Source organism: Macaca thibetana, chromosome 5 (genome assembly GCF_024542745.1).
Source record: "Macaca thibetana thibetana isolate TM-01 chromosome 5, ASM2454274v1, whole genome shotgun sequence".
NCBI lineage: Eukaryota > Metazoa > Chordata > Mammalia > Primates > Cercopithecidae > Macaca > Macaca thibetana.
In genome coordinates, this window is record NC_065582.1 from 144,119,730 (window position 1) to 144,142,958 (window position 23,229).

General features: G+C 37.7%; 1 protein-coding gene across 4 annotated transcripts in view; it reads left to right on the forward strand.

Moving 5' to 3' along the window:
• The window catches only part of ATP8A1 (ATPase phospholipid transporting 8A1), a 266,458-nt gene that overhangs the window by 96,499 nt on the left and 146,730 nt on the right, over positions 1-23,229 (forward strand). For all 4 annotated transcript variants that reach the window (XM_050791502.1, XM_050791504.1, XM_050791503.1 and 1 more), the window contains 4 exons: positions 13,918-13,990; positions 17,289-17,394; positions 18,605-18,687; positions 20,791-20,840. In XM_050791502.1, the coding sequence (XP_050647459.1) occupies positions 13,918-13,990; positions 17,289-17,394; positions 18,605-18,687; positions 20,791-20,840 (312 nt within the window). The remainder of the gene's footprint in view (positions 1-13,917; positions 13,991-17,288; positions 17,395-18,604; positions 18,688-20,790; positions 20,841-23,229) is intronic.

A 23,229-nucleotide genomic window follows, 5' to 3' on the forward strand; every position in this document is an offset into this window, starting at 1 on the left:
CAACTCGTCATTTACATCAGGTATAACTCCCAATGCCATCCCTCCCCCCTCCCCCCACCCCACAATGGGCCCCGGTGTGTGATGTTTTGCTTCCCGTGTCCAAGTGATCTCATTGTTCAGTTCCCACCTATGAGTGAGAACATGCGGTGTTTGGTTTTCTGTTCTTGCAATAGTTTGCTAAGAATAATGATTTCCAGCTGCATCCATGTCCCTACAAAGGTCATGAACTCATCCTTTTTTATGGCTGTATAGTATTCCATGGTGTATATGTGCCACATTTTCTTAATCCAGTCTGTCACTGATGGGCATTTTGGTTGATTCCAAGTCTTTGCTATTGTGAATAGTGCTGCAGTAAACATACATGTTCATGTGTCTTAATAGCAGCATGATTTATAATCCTTTGGGTATATACCCAGTAATGGGATGGCTGGGTCATATGGTATTTCTAGTTCTAGATCCTTGAGGAATCGCCATACTGTTTTCCACAATGGTTGAACTAGTTTACAGTCCTACCAACAGTGTAAAAGTGTTCCTATTTCTCCACATCCTCTCCAGCACCTGTTGTTTCCTGACTTTTTAATGATCGCCATTCTAACTGGTGTGAGATGGTATCTCATTGTGGTTTTGGTTTGCATTTCTCTGATGGCCAGTGATGATGAGCATTTTTTCATGTGTCTGTTGGCTGTATGAATGTCTTCTTTTGAGAAATGTCTGTTCATATCCTTTGCCCACTTTTTGATGGGGTTGTTTTTTTCTTGTAAATTTCTTTGAGTTCTTTGTAGGTTCTGGATATTAGCCCTTTGTCAGAGTAGATTGCAAAAAATGTTCTCCCATTCTGTAGGTTGCCTGTTCATTCTGATGGTAGTTTCTTTTGCTGTGCAGAAGCTCTTTAGTTTAATTAGATCCCATTTGTCAATTTTGGCTTTTGTTGCCATTGCTTTTGGTGTTTTAGACATGAAGTACTTGCCCATGCCTATGTCCTGAATGGTATTACCTAGGTTTTCTTCTAGGATTTTTATAGTTTTAGGTCTAACATTTAAGTCTCTAATCCATCTTGAATTAATTTTTGTATAAGGAGTAAGGAAAGGATCCAGTTTCAGCTTTCTACTTATGGGTAATCAATTTTCCCAGCACCATTTATTAAATAGGGAATCCTTTCCCCATTTCTTGTTTTTGTCAGGTTTGTCAAAGATCAGATGGCTGTAGTTGTGTGGTATTATTTCTGAGGACTCTGTTCTGTACCATTGTTCTGTATCTCTGTTTTGGTATCAGTACCATGCTGTTTTTGTTACTGTAGCCTTGTAGTATAGTTTGAAGTCAGGTAGCGTGATGCCTCCAACTTTGTTCTTTTGACATAGGATTGTCTTGGCAATGCGGGCTCTTTTTTGGTTCCATATGAACTTTAAAGCAGTTTTTTCCAATTCTGTGAAGAAAGTCATTGGTAGCTTGGTGGGAATGGCATTGAATCTATAAATAACCTTGGGCAGTATGGCCATTTTCACAATATTGTTCTTCCTATCCATGAGCATGGTATGTTCTTCCACTTGTTTGTGTCCTCTTTTATTTCACTGAGCAGTGGTTTGTAGTTCTCCTTGAAGAGGTCCTTTACATCCCTTGTCAGTTGGATTCCTAGGTATTTTATTTTCTTTGAAGCGATTGTGAATGGGAGTTCATTCATAATTTTTAACATTTTTAAATGTACCAAAGCATCTTACTATTAGTGGATAATTCAAGTTTAATATTGTATATATTCCCTCTTATTTAATCCTTTGAGAAGTAGTTAAAATTTTGACTATATCTGCTTTTCTGTAACATTAACATAATTCTGTTAATTTTAAATATTGTTCATTAGTGTAGAAGTGATATACATATCCTCTAAAATAACTCAGTTACTCCTAACAAGAAATTGCCTTCTCCATATTTTTCTTAATATTGGAAGGAAATGTTAAAAATTGGTATTTGTTCACTCAGGTCATTCAAAATATTCTACTTTCGATAAAGGTTGTTTCATAACTTTTATTGGTGCTGGAAAGAGAGGATGTCATTTTATCTAGTTTAGTAAGTTCTTTTTGTAAAACACCCTTTTGGAAAATTCGATATTCTAAACTAGGTAGCTCCAAATAAGAAGTGTCAGCTTTGTCATAAGTTGCTTATACATTTCCACTTATAATTACATATAAACTTAGATAGTAATGATTTTAAAACATAACAATAGGAAAGGCTTTCACTACCATTACAGTAAAGTGAGTTGTTTGTTTATTTGTTGAGATGGAGTTTCATTCTGTCACCCAGGCTGGAGTGTAGTGGCGCAATCTCGACTCACTGCAACCTCCACCTCCCGGATTAAAGTGATTCTCCTGCCTCAGCCTCCTGAGTAGCTGGGACTACAGGCACGCACCACCACACCTGGCTAATTTTTTGTATTTTTAGCAGAGATGGGGTTTTACTATGTCGCCAGGCTAGTCTTAAACTCCTGACCCCAGGTGATTCACCCACCTCAGCCTCCCAAAGTGCTGGGATTACAGGTGTCAGCCACCATGCCCAGCCTCAAGCTTTATTTTAAATATATACTTGGATTCTCCATCTATAAAATAATTAATTACCTGTAGGCCTGCAAAAATGAAAGAACTAATGTTTCTTTTCAAATGTTTCATTTTCAAAAATGAAAGAACTAATGTTCCTGAGCTACCGCTGTGTCCAGGGTTATGTGGAGTGATCAAAGATGTGGGCTTTGGATACTAAGCAACCAAGTTTAGATTTTCATTCTTCTGATGCTGTTGAGCAAGTTACTTAACTCTCTGCCTGCATGTCCTCATCTGGAAGAACGTAGATTATAATAGTTGCATCATCAGGAGGTTTTGAAGATTAGATGAGCTCTGTTTGTATAGTGCTTTGGATAGTGTCTGCACATAGTAAGCCCACACTGAGTGTTAGTTCTGGTGCTCTCACTTAATCCTCATAACATATTTGACATGGCCATTTTAAAGATGGTGAAATTCAGGCTAAGAAGCTAATAAGCAGTTTGCCCAAAATTATAAAACGAGTAGATGTGAGAGTTGAAACTTACATCAGCCTGGTTATGAAACAGTACTGGTTACATTACATCCTGTGGACTTTAAAGAACTTTAAAGACTATCTGCTTTTTAGATCACAAGATAGCCTTGCAATTTCAGTCATTTTATCTTGATATTTCTCTTTTTCATTTAATATTTTTCAACCTAGAATTTCTTCCAGTAAATTTCTTGTGGTGTTAGGCAAGAGCAGATGAAGCAGGTAAAATTTAGCACATTTGAGTAGAGTTAGCTGAAGGCATACAACTTTGCACAACTTTGAGCATTTGCTCAACCTCATCCACTTGGTTTCACGTTGCCAGTGAGACCAAGATCAAAAGTGTGATCCCAGCTGAATCCTGTGCTCCAGGCGTCTGACTGCATCTTCACCCTGATCTTCAGGAGTAAAGAGTGTAGATGACTCTATAAATCCACAGTCTGAGAGGGCATTCCAGTATGGCTGTTGGGCAGCTTCAGTTTCATGTAAAGTTCATTAAATTCCATGTATAAAACCCATGAGCTTATATGTCTTTTACTGCCCTACTTGAACCAGTATTCACAAAAATGCCAAGAAAATATAATTACCTCTTAGATATATGTAGATTACATCTTTACATTTAGTTGAGTTTGAAGGCAACCTGTAATATAGTAAGTCTTTCCACATATTCTGTTAACATTAAAGATAATCACATGATGGTTGTAGCTCTACTCACTTAGGTATATTACTATAAATAGTTTATAGAGATAAAACTGTTTCTCAACCAGTAGCTACCAATTGCGAATTAACCTGGTTTTCTCATCATTGCCAAGAACCATCAGCTGGCGTATAACCTTTTTATGCCAGATTAATTCCTTTTTATTTAAGGAATTAATTAATCAGATTAACCAGATTAATTCCTTTTTATTAAAAATCTACTCTAGATTGATAGTGTCAGTATTTTGGATTGGAAGGGAAAAATCTATTTATTCTTAACATCAATGTAGCCCTAAGATATGCTCATTTTCTAAAACTGTGTATTTCTATAATTACTTTTTCTCATTTTCTGTCTTCTGTTGTGGAAAATTTTAAGCGTGAACAAAAGCAGACAGATGTACTGATCCACCTGCTTCAATAATATGCACTTAAGACCAGTTCATTTATGCCTTTCCCCCACTATCATTTTGAAGCAAATCCAAAATAACATATGATTTGTTTTTTCTCAACTGTTTAATATAGTTTCTCATTATTCTTGTTGATAATTGTTTAAATGCTAATGAGGGTATTCCCCAGAGGATCACCTTAAAGTGTTCTGTGCTTAGTCATTTCATTGTGGATTTTAGTATTATCACAATATCAGTGGATAGTACTACACTGTATTTTCTATCCTCTGGTCTTATTTATTTTCTCATTTCATTCTGGTCTATAATTATGTATGAAGTGAGTGGTATTCATTTATTCTGCTGCAAAAGCTAGGCTCACTGAAACATTCTTCCAGGTCTGTATAACAAAGAGATCTAACACATCCAAATTCATGTTAGTCTTCAAAGCAGTCACCTTGGCAGGTAATTTGTTTATTCCAGTAATGCAGCCGATTCACAGAATGTTTTTGAAATTTCTGTTTTGTAATTGCCTTTAGAAATATGTTGAGTCACATAGTGTATTAGTGCATTTTCAAGCTACTGATAAAGATATACCCAAGACTGGACAATTAACAAAAGAAAGAGGTTTAATTGAACTTACAGTTCCATGTGGCTGGGGAAGCCTCACAATCATGGCAGAAGGCAAGGAGGAGTAAGTCACGTCTTACATGGATAGCAGCATGCAAAGAGAGAGCTTGTGCAGGAAAACTCCCCCTTATAATAACCATAAGATCTCGTGAGACTTAACTCACTGTCATGAGAACAGCACAGGAAAGACCTGTCCGCATGATTGAATTACCTCCCACCAGGTCCCTCCCATAACACGTGGGAATTCAAGATGAGATTTGGGTGGGGAGAGAGCCAAACCATATCATTCCGCCCCTGGCCTCTCCCGAATCTTATGTCCTCACATTTCAAAACCAATCATGCCTTCCTAACAGTCCCACAAAGTCTTAACTCATTTCAGCATTAACCCAGAAGTCCACAGTCCAAAGTCTCATCCAAGACAAGGCAAGTCCCTTCTGCCTATGAGCCTGTAAAATCAAAAGCAAGTTACTTACTTCCTAGATATAATGGAGGTATAGGCATTGGGTAAATACAGCCATTCCAAATGGGAGACATTGGCCAAAACAAAGGGGCTACAGGCCCCACGCAAGTCTGAAATCCAGCATGGCTGTCAAATCTTAAAGGTCCAAAATCATCTCCTTTGACTCCATGCCTCACATCCAGGTCACACTGATGCAAGAGGTGGGTTCCCATTGTCTTGGGCAGCTCTACTCCTATAGCTCTGCAGGGTACAGCCTCCCTCCTGGCTGCTTTCACAGGCTGGCATTGAGTGTTTGCAGCTTTTCCAGGTGTGTGGTGCAAGCTGTCAGTGGATCTAACATTCTGGGGTCTGGAGGACAGTGGCCCTCTTCTCACAGCTCCACTAGGTGGTGCCCCAGTAGGGAGTCTGTGTGGGGGCTCTGACCCCACATTTTCCTTCTGCACTGCCCTAGCAGAGATTCTCCATGAAGGCCCTACCCCATAGCAAACTTTTGCCTGGGCATCCAGGCGTTTTCATACATCTTCTGAAGTCTAGGCAGAGGTTCCCAAACCTCAATTCTTTTTTTTTTTTTTTTTTTTTTTCTCCTCCCAGACAGAGTTCTGCTCTGTTGTCCAGGCTGGAGTACAGTAGTGCAATCTTGGCTTACTGCAACCTTTTCCTTCTTGGGTCAAGTAATTCTCCTGCCTTGGCCTCCCGAGTAGCTGGGATTGCAGGCGTATGCCACCATGCCCACCTAATTTTAAGTATTTTTAGTAGAGACAGGGTTTCCCCAGTTGGCCAGGCTGGTCTCGAACTCCTGACCTCTGGTGATCGACCTGCCTCAGCTTCCCAAAGTGCTAGGATTACAGGTGTGAGCCACCACGCCAGCCCAAACTTCAGTTCTTGACTTCTGTATACCCACAGGCTCAACACTGCGTGGAAGCTGCCAAGACTTGGGGCTTTCATCCTCTGAAGCAATAGCCCAAGCTGTACCTTGGTCCCTTTTAGTTATGGCTGGAGTGGCTGTGACACAGGGCACCAAGTCCTAGGCTGCACACAGCATAGGGATCCTGGCCCTGGCCCATGAAACCATTTTCTCCTAGGCCCCTGGGCCTGTGGTGGGAGGGGCTGCCGTGAAGACTTCTGACATGCCCTGGAGACATTTTTCCTATTATCTTAGCGATTAGTATTCGGCTCCTCCTTGCTTATGCAAATTTCTGCAGTCAGCTTCAAATTCTCCTCAGAAAATAAGTTTTTCTTTTATATCACATTGTCAGACTGCAAATGTTCTGAACTTTTATTCTCTGCTTCCCTTATAAAACTAAATGCCTCTAACAGCACCCAAGTCATCTCTTAAACGCTTTGCTACTTAGAAATTTCTTCCACTAGATACCCTAAAGCATCTCTCTCAAGTTCAAAGTTCCACAAATCTCTAGGGCGGGGGCAAAATGCTGCCAGTCTCTTTGTTAAACATAACAAGAATCACCTTTGCTACAGTTCCCAACGTGTTCCTCATCTCCATCTGAGACCACCTCAGCCTGGACCTTATTGTTCATATCGCTATCGGGCTTTGGTCAAAGCCCTTCAACAAGTCTCTAGAAGTTCCAAACTTTCCCACATTTTCCTGTCTTCTTCTGAGCCCTCCAAACTGTTTCAACCTCTGCCTACTATGCAGTTCCAAAGTTGCTTCCACATTTTCAGGTATCTTTTCAGCAACGCCCCACTCTACTAGTACCAATTTAATGTATTATTTAATGTATTAGTCTGTTTTCACACTGCTGATAAAGACGTACATGATACTGAGCAATTTACAGAAGAAAGAGGTTTATTGGACTTACAATTCCACATGGCTGGGGAAGCCTCACAATCATGGCAGAAAGTGAGGAGGAGCAAGTCATGTTTTATGTGGATGCCAGCAGGCAAAGAGAGCTTGTGCAGGAAATCTCCCCTTGTAATAACCATCAGATCTCGTGAGACTTATTCACTATCATGATAACAGCACAGGAAAGACCTGCCCCCATGATTCAATTACCTCTCACCAGGTCCCTCCCACAACATGTGGGAATTCAAGATGAGATTTGGGTGGGAACACAACCAAACCATATTGCATAGAAAACCAAGCCTCATTACTTTAGTCAAAACCAGTATCTAACAAAAATATTATTATTGAATTCAATCACTCGCTCATATTTTTGGACTTTACTTTGAATAAAAAATTTATTTATAAAAATTAAATCTCCCTACAATGAATTTTGATTTGCAGCCAACTGTGCCATTGAAAAGCAGGAGGTACAGAACTTCCCCCCAAAACAATGCTTTATTGGCCAGGTCCCAAGGCCAGAGGTCCCAGGAGCAGCAGCAGCAGCAGCAGCAGTGGGTCCTCCAGGAGAACCTCCAAGGTGACACAGGGTGCCCACTGCAGACAGGTTATACTGCATGGTGCCTCCTCCCTGACAACCACCTCCATTTCACACCAGCCACAGCAAGGAGCTTTGACACCAGCATGGATCTCTGCCTGCCGCTGATGGCCATGGCTGTCGAATACGTGGTGTTCCATCAGTTCTTTATACCAAGTCCTTTATGAAGCATTCCACAGAGCATGTGTCAATGGCGTGTGTTCACCTGGCCTTCAATATAGAAGAGGCTCCAAGACAAATAGGAGATATCATCAGCATGTTTCATCACCTCTGACCTCTGAGAAAGAAAAAAGAAATCTGAGCCTCTACTATTATATCAAAATTATGTTAACTTAAAGAATCAGATTATAAAAGCAGAAAGACGAGGGCCCCGAGAGCCAGACTTTTGTCATGATACCCACCATTAGATCATCATTATAATACCTTCAGGTGTTAGAGTGTTAGTGCAACTAACACCTGGCCAATACCTCATGGAATTGCACAGGAGGGCCCAGGAAAGCCTCATGAATGTCTTACCAAACAGGGAGAGAGATGGAGGTGGCGCAGGAGCTAGGAGCAGTTTTTAGGTCCCTATTTATATCCACTCCTATTAAGAGGAGGAAGAGCCACAGAGCTCAGCTCCCTGCAGGTCCAAGTTGAAGAGCCAGCGACTTCCTGTTGAGATGAGCTGGTGGTGCTCCCTGCAAAGGCTCCCTGTGTCCAAGGACTGCAAGCCCCCTGCAAGAGTCTCGCAAGTCTTAAAGAGACAGACCTCATCCGATTCATGAAGCTACTCATTGGAGTAGGCAGGTAATTCTGAAAATACAAGAAGAAAAGTTGTAACTACAGAGGTCAGTGTCAAGGTGGTTGAGGTTGTGAGTGGGCCATCACTGTGAGTGGGACTACTTGGGGAATAGCAAACATCAAAGGGTAAGCCAGGGGCCCCAGAGTCACTGGCTGACTTCAGGCCTTTTCCCAGAGGGATGTCTGGAGGGCTGCCTACCCTTTGAGCCATTGGCACGTACACCTCAGTGTGAGTGGCCCCGCATTGCAGCTCTTTCTGGAAATGATTATTGACCCTGGACCTTGTGATGAATTTTGAAATGGAATTGAGGAGACCGTAAGTACTCCTCAGGCTGGCCCAGGGCCCAGTGCACACCTGTCCCAATGCGGACAGGTGTCCTGTCCTGAGCAGCAGCCCTGCACGCGCTGGATAAAAAGCAAGCCCCATTGGTGTGGCTTGGTGCTAACAAGCTGTCTCTTCACTCCCAAATCAATACTCAGTTACATTAGACCAATAAAATGGCTATATTCGCTTGAATTTACATATATATTTTGCAGTGCCTCACAGTATGAGAAAATCTTAATAGCCCCATTATCTATCCATATTGTAAATAAACATGTTTAAAATAAGTTAAAGCTACATATGAAAATTCAGAACTTCAATTTTCTACTTAAAACTTGTTAAATATGAAAACTATTAGGTTGGTGCAAAAGTAATTGTGGTTTTTGCAGGTTTTGTTTTTTGTTTTCTTTTTTTTTTAAATGGCAAAAATCTCAAATTACTTTTGCACCAATCTAATATTTAGATCTGTGTTGAAAATCTTATACTTTTCTCTGTGCACCCCTAATTGCAGGCTCCCAGCTCCTAAATAAAGAAGTTCCCTATATGTGCTAAACAATTCTGTCTACTTAGGACATTTGGAATGTTAAAGAATGTGTAGTTTGTCATTCTGCTTCCTTAAGTGTTCAAATGTATAGACAGCCGTGAGTTCCCATTCTAGTGGTATGTCTGAGCTGCCCTCCCTGTTCCTTACTCATTAAAGTGATGAATTTTATAAAAGCAAAACAAAAACCCAAACAACAAAACAGTGTTATTTTAAAGTTATAGTGCTTTTTTCGTGTGTGCATGAGTGTAATATGTGTATGTGTATAATGTATATTTATGGTAAGGTGTTTATATATTTCACATGACTAATGGGTTCTGTACTTGTTTTAAATTTGATTTTTTTTAAGTTCACAATGCATTAACATGTTACAAATTCAAAGGGTGTAAAAGAAAAGGTTTTGATCCCCTCCCTGTCATGGAGCCCTCCATTTCCCCTACCAAAGACAGCCTGTGCAACCAATTTCAAGTGTATCCTTACAGATCTCTCCTATAAATATTCATGCATTTATTTTTTCTCTTATTTTTACAGAAAGTGAAGCATACTGTACACGCTGCTTTGTACCAGCTTTTCATTTGACAGTGTATCTTTGAGATTTTTTCATATTCCATAAAAAGCTTCCCTTTGTTTGTAAATGCACCACAGTATTTTTAAGCAGCACTACTGATGAACCTTTGGATTTCCTAACTCTTTGCTATTAAAAATGTACTGTAGGGGTTGGGCCCAGTAGCTCATACCTGTAATCACAGCACTTGGGAGGCCGAGATGGGTAAATCACCTGAGGTCAGGAGTTCGAGACGAGCCTGGCCAACATGGAAAAACCTTGTCTCTACTAAAAACACAAAAATTAGCCAAGCGTGGTGACACATGCCTGTAATCCCAGCTACTTGGGAGGCCGAGGCAGGAGAATCGTTTGCACCCAGGAGGTAGAGGTTGCAGTGAGCTGAGATTATGTCACTGTACGCCAAGTGAGCCAAGATTGTGCCATTGCACTCCAGCCTGGGTGACAGAGTGAGACCCTGTCTCAAAAATAAAATCAAAACAAAAGTACTACAAAGTATACATTTGTACATACAGTATTTTGTACCAGTTAAACAATATAAATTCCTAGAAGTGGAATTACTGGATCAAAGTATTTTAAATTTTAAATTTTGCCCAATTGCTTTTCTTTTAGAATTCGTACCAGTTTATGTTCTCACCAATGATATTTGCTTTACTATTTTTCCCACAATTGCAACAGCAGAAAGTTGTCAAGTTTTATTTTTGCCACAATGATACATTTAAATTTCACTTGTCTCATTATGAGGTAAAGTTGAATATATCTATAAAGCCATTTACATTTCCTTCCTTGTGAACTGTGTGTTTATATTCTTTGCTCATTGTTGTACTACCTTGCTGATCTTTTTGTAAATTGATCTCTGGGAATTCTTTTTATTCCCTGGAAATTAACCTTTATAAGTTGGAAATATTTTTTCCTAGTTTGTCATTTAGATTTTGACTTTTCTTGCAGAAGTTGGTTTTGTTTTAAGAGATGGTCTCCCTTTGTCACCCAGGCAGGAGTGCAGTGGTACCATCATAGCTCACTGCAGCTTCAAACTCCAGAGCTCAAGGGGTCCTCCCCATTCTGCCTCCCAAGTAGCTGGGATTGCAGGTGCACACCGCCAGACTTGGCTAATTTTTTAATTTTTTGCAGAGGCGGATCTTGCTCTGTTGCCCAGACTGGTTTCAAACTCCTGGCCTCAAGCAGTCTTCCTGCCTCAGCCTCCAAAAGTGCTGGGATTACAGGTGTGAGCTACTGCACCCGGCCTGTTGCCATAGTTTTTGCTGTGCAGAAATATTTAGATTTATGTAGCCAGATTTGTGTATTATGTTTTCTGAATTAAGCTTTTTCCGTTCATAAGGTTTTTAAAAAATATATTTCACATATCTTTAGTACATTTATGAAATCATTGATCCATCTGGAGTTTATTTTGGTTTACAAGTTGAAAAGTATGGATTCAGCTCTTTTCTTCCTTTTCTCTGGTGGCTCTCCTGTTGACATGAATTTTGAATTAAAAAAAAGTCCTTAGTACATACTGTCATATGCAAGAACAGCTAATACTGATTAAGCCATATATTCTTTGAATCTTTTTTTATTGCTATAGAGATTCTTCATTTTTGTACGATCAGAAAATGAGTAGTTACAATGTATGATAACTTTTAAGTCAGCCCAAAGAAGCTGCAAATTATATAACATTGTGGATTCCCTTCTGGGTTCTCCTTACCTTAACTGTGATACTCCCTGCCTTATTGCTTCTTGCAAAATACCATGATGTCATTGTCTCCTTGGAAGCAAAGTGCCACTTGAAAATTGCTAGGCAAAAATGTAACCAAATGTTGATGTTGGCTTGCATTTTTATTTGTGAAAGTTTACAAATCGTATAGTTTGTCAACTAACAGTCCTATTATTTTTACTTTTAATGTGATGGTTCTTATTTTTAACTGATATAAGCTTGCAAATTTTTTCTGTTCATTTTTACTAAAAGTAAATATTTTGTACAATTTTGGAGAGGAGTGATGGAAGCTCCATGCCTGAGTCATCCAACCCAGGCTGTCTGATTAGAGGATGAGTTGTTTATGCTTTTTGTTTCTGGTTTTTTTGTTTTTGTTTTTGAAACATAGTCTTGCTCTATTACCCAGGCTGGAATGGAGTGCAGTGGGGCAATTTCGGCTCACCGCAACCTCCACCTCCCAGGTTCAAGCAATTCTTGTGTCTCAGCCTCCCAAGTAGCTGGGACCACACCCAACTAATTTTTATATTTTTAGTAGAGATGAGGTTTCATCATGTTAGCCAGGCTGGTCTCGAACTCCTGACCTCAGGTGATCTGTCCACCTTAGCCTCCCAAAGTGCTGGGATTACAGGCCTGAGCTACTGCGCCCAGCCTGTTTTGGGTTTTTTTAGTTATCTTGGGAAGGAAGTCACTTTCTAGATGAAGAGTTCTTTTTTAGCATTATTCTTGACAGAACCTTCATTAGTGAATGGAAAATGGGGTATGTCCATGTAAATATTTCAATTGCATATCTAGAGCTACTCATTTATAAATATGTTTGAAAATTAAGTCAATTATAGTAACTGATTTATAAAATGAAAGAATTGGTGAGATTAATAAGATATATCTTCAGATTTAAACGGCTTTTAGTCTGGAATTCTTTGGAAAGAAAATAGACTTCTTGCAAGATGTTACTGTGTGTATTCCTTGACATTTCAGTTTAACAAGTAGAAAAGTGCAGCTGCACACCATTTATGAATATATTTTAATAGGAAAATTTCATAAAGCCTCAAGTAATGAACTCTTTTTAATAAATGGTAAATTTGGAGGAGAGATATATGCTATCTTTTTGTCTACACATTGATAAGTCATTTAAAAGTTCTCGGTTTTTTTCTTCTATCTTTAAAACTAGAGAAATAATAATAATGATAGTGATGATGAGGTGTTCACTTTGGCCCCCAAGGATATTTTGATCATTCTAAACTGCTACCTGCTAATAAAGATGTATTTTTCTTACGATTTGGAGACTTAATAGACCAAATTACTACATGTAAATATGTGTTCCATTATAAACATTCTAACTTCCTCCTTCAGTTTCCTGGAGAAATGTGTTCGATTGAAGATACTATATATGTTCTATTCTTTCAAATTCTATTTTCTTCAATGAGTTTTCCTTCCTGTCAAGCTGCTGTCTTTACAATATGACAGTCTTGATATCTGACATGTTGACATTTACTGTTTGTAACTTGTAAATGTTGTGATGAAAAGCTTTCTGGATTATAATTGTTTAGTATTGGACACATTTTTTTCCCTTACTGAAATCTGAAATTTTCTTCTGTGCACTAAAGCTCAGATGTATATATTTTTACTAAACTTTGCAAACTGTACCCTTTTCTTTTGACATTCCCACTTGTGTTCCTTGTTTTTCCTTTGAATCTCAGTATTTTTGTATTAAATTGTATGGCCATGAGATTAATGATAGTTAGTTTGCATAGATAATTGACTCCATTTATATCATATGAAGTACATAATACATTTGCTCATATGAAGATAGCCACAACACAAAAATTCCATACTTTCATTATTTGTTCTTACATTTACGGAACAAATGTAATATGTTTATAAATATTTGCTCAGATATGAATGATAAATGTTGATATACTCTGTAAATGGTTTATTAATGTTCTTATTTCATATGATTTTCATCACTACATATAAAAGATCATGACTAAAATAGAAGACTATTTTGTATAATAGCTTTCGTTAATTCTTAGAATCCTAAAAGCTGAAAATATTATGGAAATGGAAGAAATTCAATTCCAGGTGTTTTAATAGTTTTATTTTTTATATTTTTTAAAATTTCATGTGGCTGCAATATAATTTAACTCCAGAAAAAATGAACTATAAAATACTGTTTTTCATTATATTGCAAACATCTTTCACATTTTAGAATGCTTGAATATATTTTATGATGCAGTCATGAAATCTGTGATGTTATTTAGAAATGCAGGCCAAATTAATTTATTAAGGGTTTGGAGACATAACACTTTACTTATAAAGTACATTAACAAATAGATCAGTGGGTTTGTATAAATGAACTGGGTTTACTCTATTTTTTACCCCCTTCAGGCAGAACTCACAGTTTGGAGATGAAAAAACATTTAGTGATTCATCATTGCTGGAAAATCTCCAAAATAATCATGTAAGTTACATAAAACCATTATCTTTTTGTTAGTGAATAAAAACTAATGAATATTTCTCTGAATTATCTTTTATGTTTATATATTTCTCTTTTTTTTACTTTCATGATTATTTATTTATTTATTTATTTATTTATTTATTTAGAAACAGAGTCTCACTCTGTTGCCAAGGCTGGAGTGCAGTGGCATGATCTTGGCTCACTGCAACCTCTGCCTCCCGGAATCAAGCCATTTTCCTGTATCAGCCTCCCAAGTAGCTGGGATTACAGGCGCCCGCCACCATACGTGGCTAATTTTCATATTTTAGTAGAGACAGGGTTTTGCCATGTTGGCCATGCTGTTCTTAAACTCCTGACCTCAGGTGTTCCACCCACCTCAGCCTCCCAAAATGCTGGGATTATAGGCATGAGCCACCGTGCCTGGCCTCATGATCATTTTTAATAATTATCAAAATCTATGCCAATTCCTTTTTACTTGGCCAACATTAATTCATGGTTGTTATTAATTTGGTTTTAATATTATCATTCATCAATATTCTGTCTTTTCAAATTGTTTCATTTTAAATGATTATAGAACGCTCTGTGATACAATTCAATATTAACAATTTTAGAATATCTATGGAAGTAAGTTATCTGCTTAGTACCATAGGCTGGTGCTAAATCTACAGTAGAAACTCCAGCTTCTGCCACCCAATGTGAAAATCCTGCTTATGAAGTTACTGACTGTATTAGAGTTCTCTAGGGGGGCAGAACTAATAGGAGATATATATATATAACTAATAGGATATATATATATATATATATATGAGTTTATTAAGTCATATTAATGCACACAATCACAAGGTCCCACAATAGGCCATCTGCACACTGAGGAGCAAGGAAGCCAGTCCAAGTCCCAAAGCTGAAGAACTTGGAGTTTGATGTTTGAGGGCAGGAAGCATCCAGCACGGGAGAGATGTAGTCTGGGAGGCTAAGCCAGTTGAGCCTTTTCACAGTTTTCTGCCTGCTTTATATTCTGGCCATGCTGGCAGCTGATTAGATGATCTGCCTTTCCCCATCCCACTTACTCAAATGTTAATCTCTTTTGGCAACACGCTCACAGACACACCCCCAGGATCAATACTTTGCATCCTTCAATCCAATCAAGTTGACACTCAGTATTAACCATCACACTGACACTCAGGTTTCATAAGATCAACTTAGAGAGTCTTCTGGAGTTAAACCCCAGAGCTTTTTCTCATAACCACTTCAGGCCCAGTATGTCGAAACTCGAACTCATAATTGTTACCCCAAAACATGCATCTTCTCTAGTACGGGTGGGCTTGACACTTTGCCCGAGTGGGGCCCTATCAGTATGTTGATATGGGTATTTTTGTATCTCTGTTTTCTACACGAGCCTTTGACAAAATATTAACTTCAGGATCTACAAAACCTGGAGTTAGACCACCTATTGCCTCTTGAAATCTCAGCTTTCAGTAAATTGTACCGTCACCTATCTTGTGACTCTTCCTAGGAATTAGAGGATTGTCTTTGATGCCTTCTTTTCTCTCCATGTCCAGATCTCTGAGTCACCAAGCCCTTGTCAGTACTGATTGCTAGAATGTATCTTGGGTGTCAGCTGCAGTTAATCCTCATTTTCACCCCCCAGTCCAGACCGCCAGTACCCACTCTGTGGATGGCTGTGGTAGCCTCCTGGCCAGTCTCCTGGGTTTCATTTTTACTCCTCTCTAGTTATTGTTGCACGTGACAGCTGAAAAATGCAAATGGAAATCAAGTCCCCTCACTATCCTGTTTAAGCCTATTCTCTGCCTTCTCTCTTCACTCATAAAGTAACATGTTCTGGCCCCTGCCTAAGCTGTCACCCTCATTTTGAACTCCTTTTCTTTCTCCTCATCCCACTGACTGCCTTTTATTTTCTAAAACACATCATTTTTTCCTTCTTTATGACCTTTCCTGCTTGATGGAAAGCACTTTGCTCAATTCTTCCTGAGGCTAAAACTTCATCAGCTCAAATATTACATTATCTTGAGAATAACCACAGACTCGCTCAAGTCACATTACATGATATTTGCATATTCCCTTATTTACAGTGCTTGTCACACTGTAAGTAAACAATATGTGTATATTTGTGTTTGGTCTTCCCCACAACACCAAGCTTCACATGGCAGGGACCATGTCTGTTTAGTCCACTGTTCTAGCCTGAACACGGTTTTTTCAAATAATGTTCTGATATATCTTCCTAGTCACTTCACATTATTATTATGTTTTTGTCCAAGAGCATAGAGAAATGTTTTTCCTTTATTAAATTGAATGACATTTCTCTTTATTGAGAGCCAGACAGGAATATATTTAATTTAAAATATCTGGCTTCTCTCCTATAAACCCTAAGCTCTGTGCAGAAAGGATACACCCTTCTGTCTTCTCAGGCTGTAGGAGTCCACTGGACATAGGAGTTGCTCATAATTTCTTATTCATTAAAATATGAATAAAGTTACCATTTTTGGAGAGGAAAGACAAAGCCTTATAGAAAAATCCTCAATCATTATCACCCCAATGCGAAGTATCACGCCAATGCAGTAAGATGGCATGCCTAAAATTTAAATCTGATCGGGAATTACAGCTAGGTAAATGAACATTCTCAAATTTTTCTCCTGTCCTCCAAGGACAAGATTCAGCTTCATCTGCCTTTCTCACGATACTGTTTCTATTTGACAACACCAAGTTGTCTTGTATAAATGTTTAGAAAACAAATGAAAGAGTAGAAAAATAATTTGAATTAAAAAACACATTTTCTTTATAATTGATGTTGGCTTCTTAGTTGGCTATAATCCCACACCCCCTATGTGTAACAGCTATGTTTTAATGGGTTTTTGTTTGTTTGTTTCGTTGGGTTTGTTTTGTTTTGTTTTGTTTTGTTTTGAGACAGAGTCTCACTCTGTTTCCCAGGCTAGAGTACAATGGTGCAATCTCAGCTCACTGCAACCTCCGCCTCCCGGGTTCAAGCGATTCTCCTGACTCAGCTTCCCAAGTAGCTGGCATTACAGGTGCCTGCCACCATGCCTGGCTAATTTTTGTATTTTTAGTAGAGTAGGGGTTTCACCAGGCTGATCTCAAACTCCTGACCTCAGGTGATCCACCCACCTCGGCCTCCCAAAGTGCCGGGATTACAGCACTGGGATTACAGGTGTGAGCTACCACATCCGGCCAACAGCTATGTTCTTAATAGACATGAAGTAATATTACTATCAGTGTCAAAATGTTCACATGAGAAGGGCTTAAATTATATGTTTATTTTTCACAGCCGACTGCACCTATAATATGTGAATTTCTTACAATGATGGCAGTCTGTCACACAGCAGTGCCAGAGCGAGAAGGTGATAAGATTATTTATCAAGCAGCATCTCCAGGTACAAATGAAGAAATTGTAAAGTATTTTTTTGTGGAAAATTGTTCTGAATGTAAAAGTCAGTTTAATTTTAAAAAGCCAAATTGAGTGTTTTTTTAGATAAAAATTTTTATTTACCAACTAGAAAAACCTTGGCTTTCAAGGTTAAATATATATGTGATATTTTAAAATGTGTAACTTTGTGTACGTAATTTTTGGTATATGACATAAGTTACATGAGAATTTGAATAACATAATTCTCATAAGTGAAAAATGTACTTTTTTACCTATGCATAATAATTTTTCCCTTTATAAATACCTAAGAACTCTTAGTCAAGCTGGTTTTGCATGGGTACAAATAGGAAAAGGAAAATGTGTTTGCCTAAATATAGTAAGCATATATAACTTTAGAACACCAATTTTGATTTCTTCTTTTGTTAATGATAATAACGAAGTTTGTGTATTTATTTGGGTGAGGAAAGTTTTACACATTTGAAGAGATTCCATAAAATATTATTAGTACAGTTATCAATATTAAGTACTTAGGCTTAATTTTGGATCTATTTTCAATGTAAAATTGGGCAGATAGTTTGATGAGAACTTTGTTAGAAGTGTTTTAAACTGTATTCTAAGCCAGCATCTGTGACTTATAGAATATACTAAATTCCTTAAAAGCGTAAGAATTGTTATATCATATTATTAGGATAGAAACTGTGTGATGTTTTCTTATGCCATACCCTACTCTAGCAATAAAAAGGTTTTATTTAACATGATGAATTTCATAGACATTAAAATCATTATTAGTTCATTTAAAGCTGTTTAAATTGAATCCTCAGTGAGCAATATTAGTTTCTCTAGACTCAACAATTTAGGAGGAAAAGGATAAAAGTTTAGAAGGCAGTTTTCTCTGATTCCTTGTGAGAAAGTTTTCTAGCAAATGTGCTGGATGAAGGGGTACATTTAAATTAAGCTTCTTAGGAATTTATGACTAACAGTGAGACTGGACATTTTGGAAATGTAACTCTGAGTTCTATATGTGTCTCCAACACTTAAGATTATTCTCTTCATTTCTTTGGAATTGTCATATAATTTTAAAATAATTGGATTAATAACAGGAGCCAGAATAAAAAGAACTTTAAACAGAAAATTATATTACCTTAATGTACTTCTCTTGTACTGAGAATATTTTTTTTTCAATCGTGTATTTGCTTTTACCTCTTTTTCTAAAACAGATGAGGGAGCATTGGTCAGAGCAGCCAAGCAATTGAATTTTGTTTTCACTGGAAGAACACCCGACTCGGTGATTATAGATTCAGTAAGTTAGTTGTTTTTAAGATTCTTTTTAATGCAAGTAATACATTTGCATAGCGTCAAAGATAAAGTAATACCAAAAAGCCTATAATAAAATAGAGGTTCCCCACTCCAGAAGCAACCACTGGGTGTTCTTTTAGCTATTTCTTCAGGCATTTATACAAAAAAAAAGGTGATTATTAATACATATTTTGACTCTTCAGTTTTAATGTATCTTCTGATTCTGTTACATGAGGGTGTATCTCTTGAATCATCATCCTTTTTGTTTATCCTTCCTCATACTCCAAAATTATTATGATTTTATTCCAATTAGTTAAATACTCAGGCCCAATTTTTAAAGTGGGCAAAAGACTTGAGCAGACATTTCACAAAAGAAGCTATATGGATGACCAATGAGCATGTGAGAAAACATTGTTAGTCATCAGGGAGATACAATTAAGACCACAATGAGATAGCACTACATACCTACCCAAGTGATTTTCCCACCTCAGCATCCCAAAGCACTGGAATTACAGGCATGAACCACTGCACCTGACCACTTTTTCTCTTACTTTCTAAAGACTAAAATTTAAAAATGGATGGCACCAAATGTGTAATGACTATGTAGATCAAATGGAGCAATCATATACTGCTAGCAGATGCGTAAAGTGGTACAGTCCCTTTGGAAAATCTTAGAGTTGTCTAATTGAGGTAAACTTACACCTGAGCCAGCAATTGTGTTCACAGTTGTACAGCGGAAATGGAAGTTTCTGTTTCTAAAAAGACTTGTAACAAAATGCTCATAGCAGCTTTATTCAGAGTAGCCAAAAACTAGAAACCAAACCAAATGCCCATCAATAGAAGAATGCATAAACAAATTGTGATATAGTCTCAATGGAACATTGAAACAATAAAAAAGAATGAGTTATTGATTCATCAACAGCATGGATGAAAAATGAATCAAAACAATCAAAAACATTATGCCGAGCAAAAAAAAAAAAAAAAGCCAGACACAAAGGAGTGCATCCTTTTTAATTTCATTTTTATGCAGCTCAAGATGCAGGAAAAAGTGATTTATGGTGATAGAATGCAGAACAGTGGTTGCCTCAGGGCAGGGAGGAGATTGATTGAAAAAGGGCACAATGGAATTTATAGGGTGGTGGGAATGTTTTGTATCTTGATTGGGATGCTAATTACCAAACTATACAATTTTCCTTTGACTCTATCTTAAAGGTCTATGCATTTTATTATATATAAATTATGTCTCATTTAAAAATTATTTACTTTCTGTGTAGTATTGCCTTCTCTTTTACCTGTACAATATTCATAGCTGAACATTGTTGTATTTGATAATTTTTTTTTTTAATTTTGTGTTTTCCAACACCAATTTTTTTTTTTAGAGATGGCATCTTGCTCTGTCACCCAGGCTGGAGTACAGTGGTATAATCATAACTAACCGTAGCCTTGAACCCCTGGACTCAAGTGACCCTCCTGCCTCAGCCTCTAAAATAGCTGGGATTATAGTAGGCATGCGCCACCACACCTGATTTTAAAAAAAACTTATTTTTTAATAGAGATGGGGTCTTGCTGAATTGCCACAGCTGGTCTTAACTCCTGAGCTCAGTTAATTCTCCCACCTCAGCCTCCCAAAGCACTGGAATTACAGGCACGGCCACTGGACCTGGGCACTTTTTCCATCATTTTCTAAAGATAAATCTCTTACCTGTTTGTTCCATTGCTTCCCTGTTTTTTTCTTATTATCTATATTAATTGTTCCCATACTTTCTAGTATACTTTTCTCAATACAATCACACCATATAATCTGTTCATTGGCAGTTCTTTCCTTTCCACAGCCCTTTTGAAGCCCTCCATTCTCTTGTCTGGGCAGGTTATATTCTAAGAACTCTTCAGTGACACTTTGAATTCCTTTTGGTTTTCTCCTGTTTTGGATTTTCTGTTTCCTGTAACTCAGTTAACGTAAAAGTTAGTAAGCTCCCTTCCATATTTCAGTAGGGAAAATTTGTTCATGTTGACATTTTTTGCAGTAAAACTTTATGACTAGGATTTATTTCCAAGAAGCTTAAGACATTTCCAACTGTATTTAATTATATATTCCTTTTCTTCTTAGCTGGGGCAGGAAGAAAGATATGAATTGCTCAATGTCTTGGAGTTTACCAGGTAAAACATCTGCTCAGTTATTTGTATGGATAAGATAACTTTATATCCATTTTTATTTTTCCCTTTCGAATAACTAGAAGGTATGCTTTGTTTTTATTTGACTAAATTTGTTTAGACAAAATATTAAATCAAAATCTTTAGTGCATTTTTGATTCTCATTATCTGTAGATAAATCACAAACCACTTTCTTCAGAGTATTACAATGTGTGACCACTGGTAGCAGTTTTAGTGTTTTTGAAAGTTGATCTCATGGAGGTAGAGAGTAGAATGATAGATACCAGGTGATGGGAAGCATGTGTGGGTGGGAGGGGAAGGGATAAAGAGAGGTTGGTTAATGGGTATGAACATACAGTTATGTTGAAGAATTAAATTCTGATGTTCGATAATAAAATAGGGTAACTATAGTTAACAACAATGTGTTGTGTATTTCAAAATAGCTAGAAGAGAGGACTTAAAATGTTCCCAGATGTACAAGTAATAAATACTCAAGATCATGCATATTCCAAACACCCTGATGTGATCATTATAAATTCTATGCATCTAACAGAATATCACATATACCCCATAAATATGTACAAATACTATGTATCAATTTTCAAATTTAGAAAAAGAAATCTTTTTGAAGTATAACTGCCTGATTCACAAGCCCAGGGTATATGGCCAGGCGTCTTGTGGCTGCTGATCTGGAAACACAGTTATGTTTAGAGGCATCAGATTTATGTGGGGTAGAGATGAGTCAGGGTCAGGAAGCCAGCATTCTAATTATATGCTCATTATATCTAATTGTCTTCAGGATTTGGGAAACCATATTCGTGTCTCTGTTAAGTATAAGACCAGTTACCATATATTAGGAAAGAATAGAAAGCAAAGTGATTGTCCTACTTATTTTATTTCTTAAGGTCGAATAATAGATCCCTTCGGTTATAATCAGTGATAAATCTATGAGTGTTCAGCCTTTTACTCCCACATGACGATGTAACCTGCTTACCTGCATTCTTGAGGCAGAGAGGCCCTTGCTGCAGGGTCTTTAAAGACTACATCACCATTCACAGGACACTTCACAGAATTAAGGCCATGAGGAAACAATGCTGTTGTTCAAGGAAATAAGTGTCCATCATTTTTCTTGAACTTTCTTCTGCATAAGGCAAACTCGTACATTGCTTAGGAAAGGCATTTCTCTTTCTATGCAAACTTTGGTTGCTTCTTGATTGGGAGTGACCACATGCCAGTGGTTAATAACAAAAATAATGGGGTCTGTCTGACTTATTATTTAAAGTTTTTGTTTAACTTATATGCTCTGAAAAGTCCAAAGAAGACGAATACATTGAATAAACCGAATGGAGTATTTTCAAAGTGCACCCCTCATCTCTTTCTTTTCATGTCAAAGTGATTGTTTTTCCCAAGCTTATTTGTGTTATATCTGTAGACTGTCATTAAGTAGTCTATTAATTGCCATTAAGATACGTTTTTTAAACCACACTTAGCACTATGCTAAGTGATGAGTGCCATGAAGAAAAAAATAAAGCAGGGTTGGGAGTTTCCATTCTTTCAGGATTCACTGATGAAGATGGGTTTAAGAATTAACATGAGAAAAGTGAATATGATGCTGTTAAAATAGTCCCTATGAAAGACATTTGTGGTTTAGACTAGGATGATGGTAGTGAAAATAAAAGGAAGTTAATAGAATTCATGTACCTTGTAGAGGAATATCTGAGGGACTTTGTGAGGGATTGGCGGTGGAAGGCGAAAAGAGGAGGGCGTTAGGTTCTCTGGCATGAACAACTGGGTAGACAGAGGTACCATTTACACAGATGGCAGAGGTGGGAATAGCAATAGATGTGGAGGTTGAAATGTTTACAGTTTTAGGTTTTAGATGCCTGTGAGACGTACAAACGGAGGTGTCAGGTAAGCAGTTGAATATAAGGGCCTGAAACAAGTCTATAGCTGAAAGAGCAATTTGGCAGTCAGTGGTTGGTAAGTGGTATTTGAAGTCATAAAACTGAATGGGATCTCCTGAAGAGAAGATATAAAATGAGGGGAAAATGGAAGGCTGATGATTAAGCCATGAGGGTAAGGGTTGATTAGTAAAAGAGGAATCAGCAAAAGAGACAACCTTGTTAAAGATGTGGAGGACAGCGAGAGGGTCATAGCACAGAGCCAGGAGAACAGAGTTCAAGGAGAGAGTGGTCATCTGTGTCAGAGACTGCTGCAAGATTAGGTAAGAAGTTTGAGAAGTATTTGTTGAATGTAGCTATTCATTGGAATGGTAAGGAGAGAAGAACAAGGAGAAGACTGGGAATGAAGTGGGTAGATGAGTGAAGACACTGTATGTAGTGATCGTTTAGAGAAGGTGAAATGTGAAAGAGTTGAAAAGGGATGTGGCTTAATG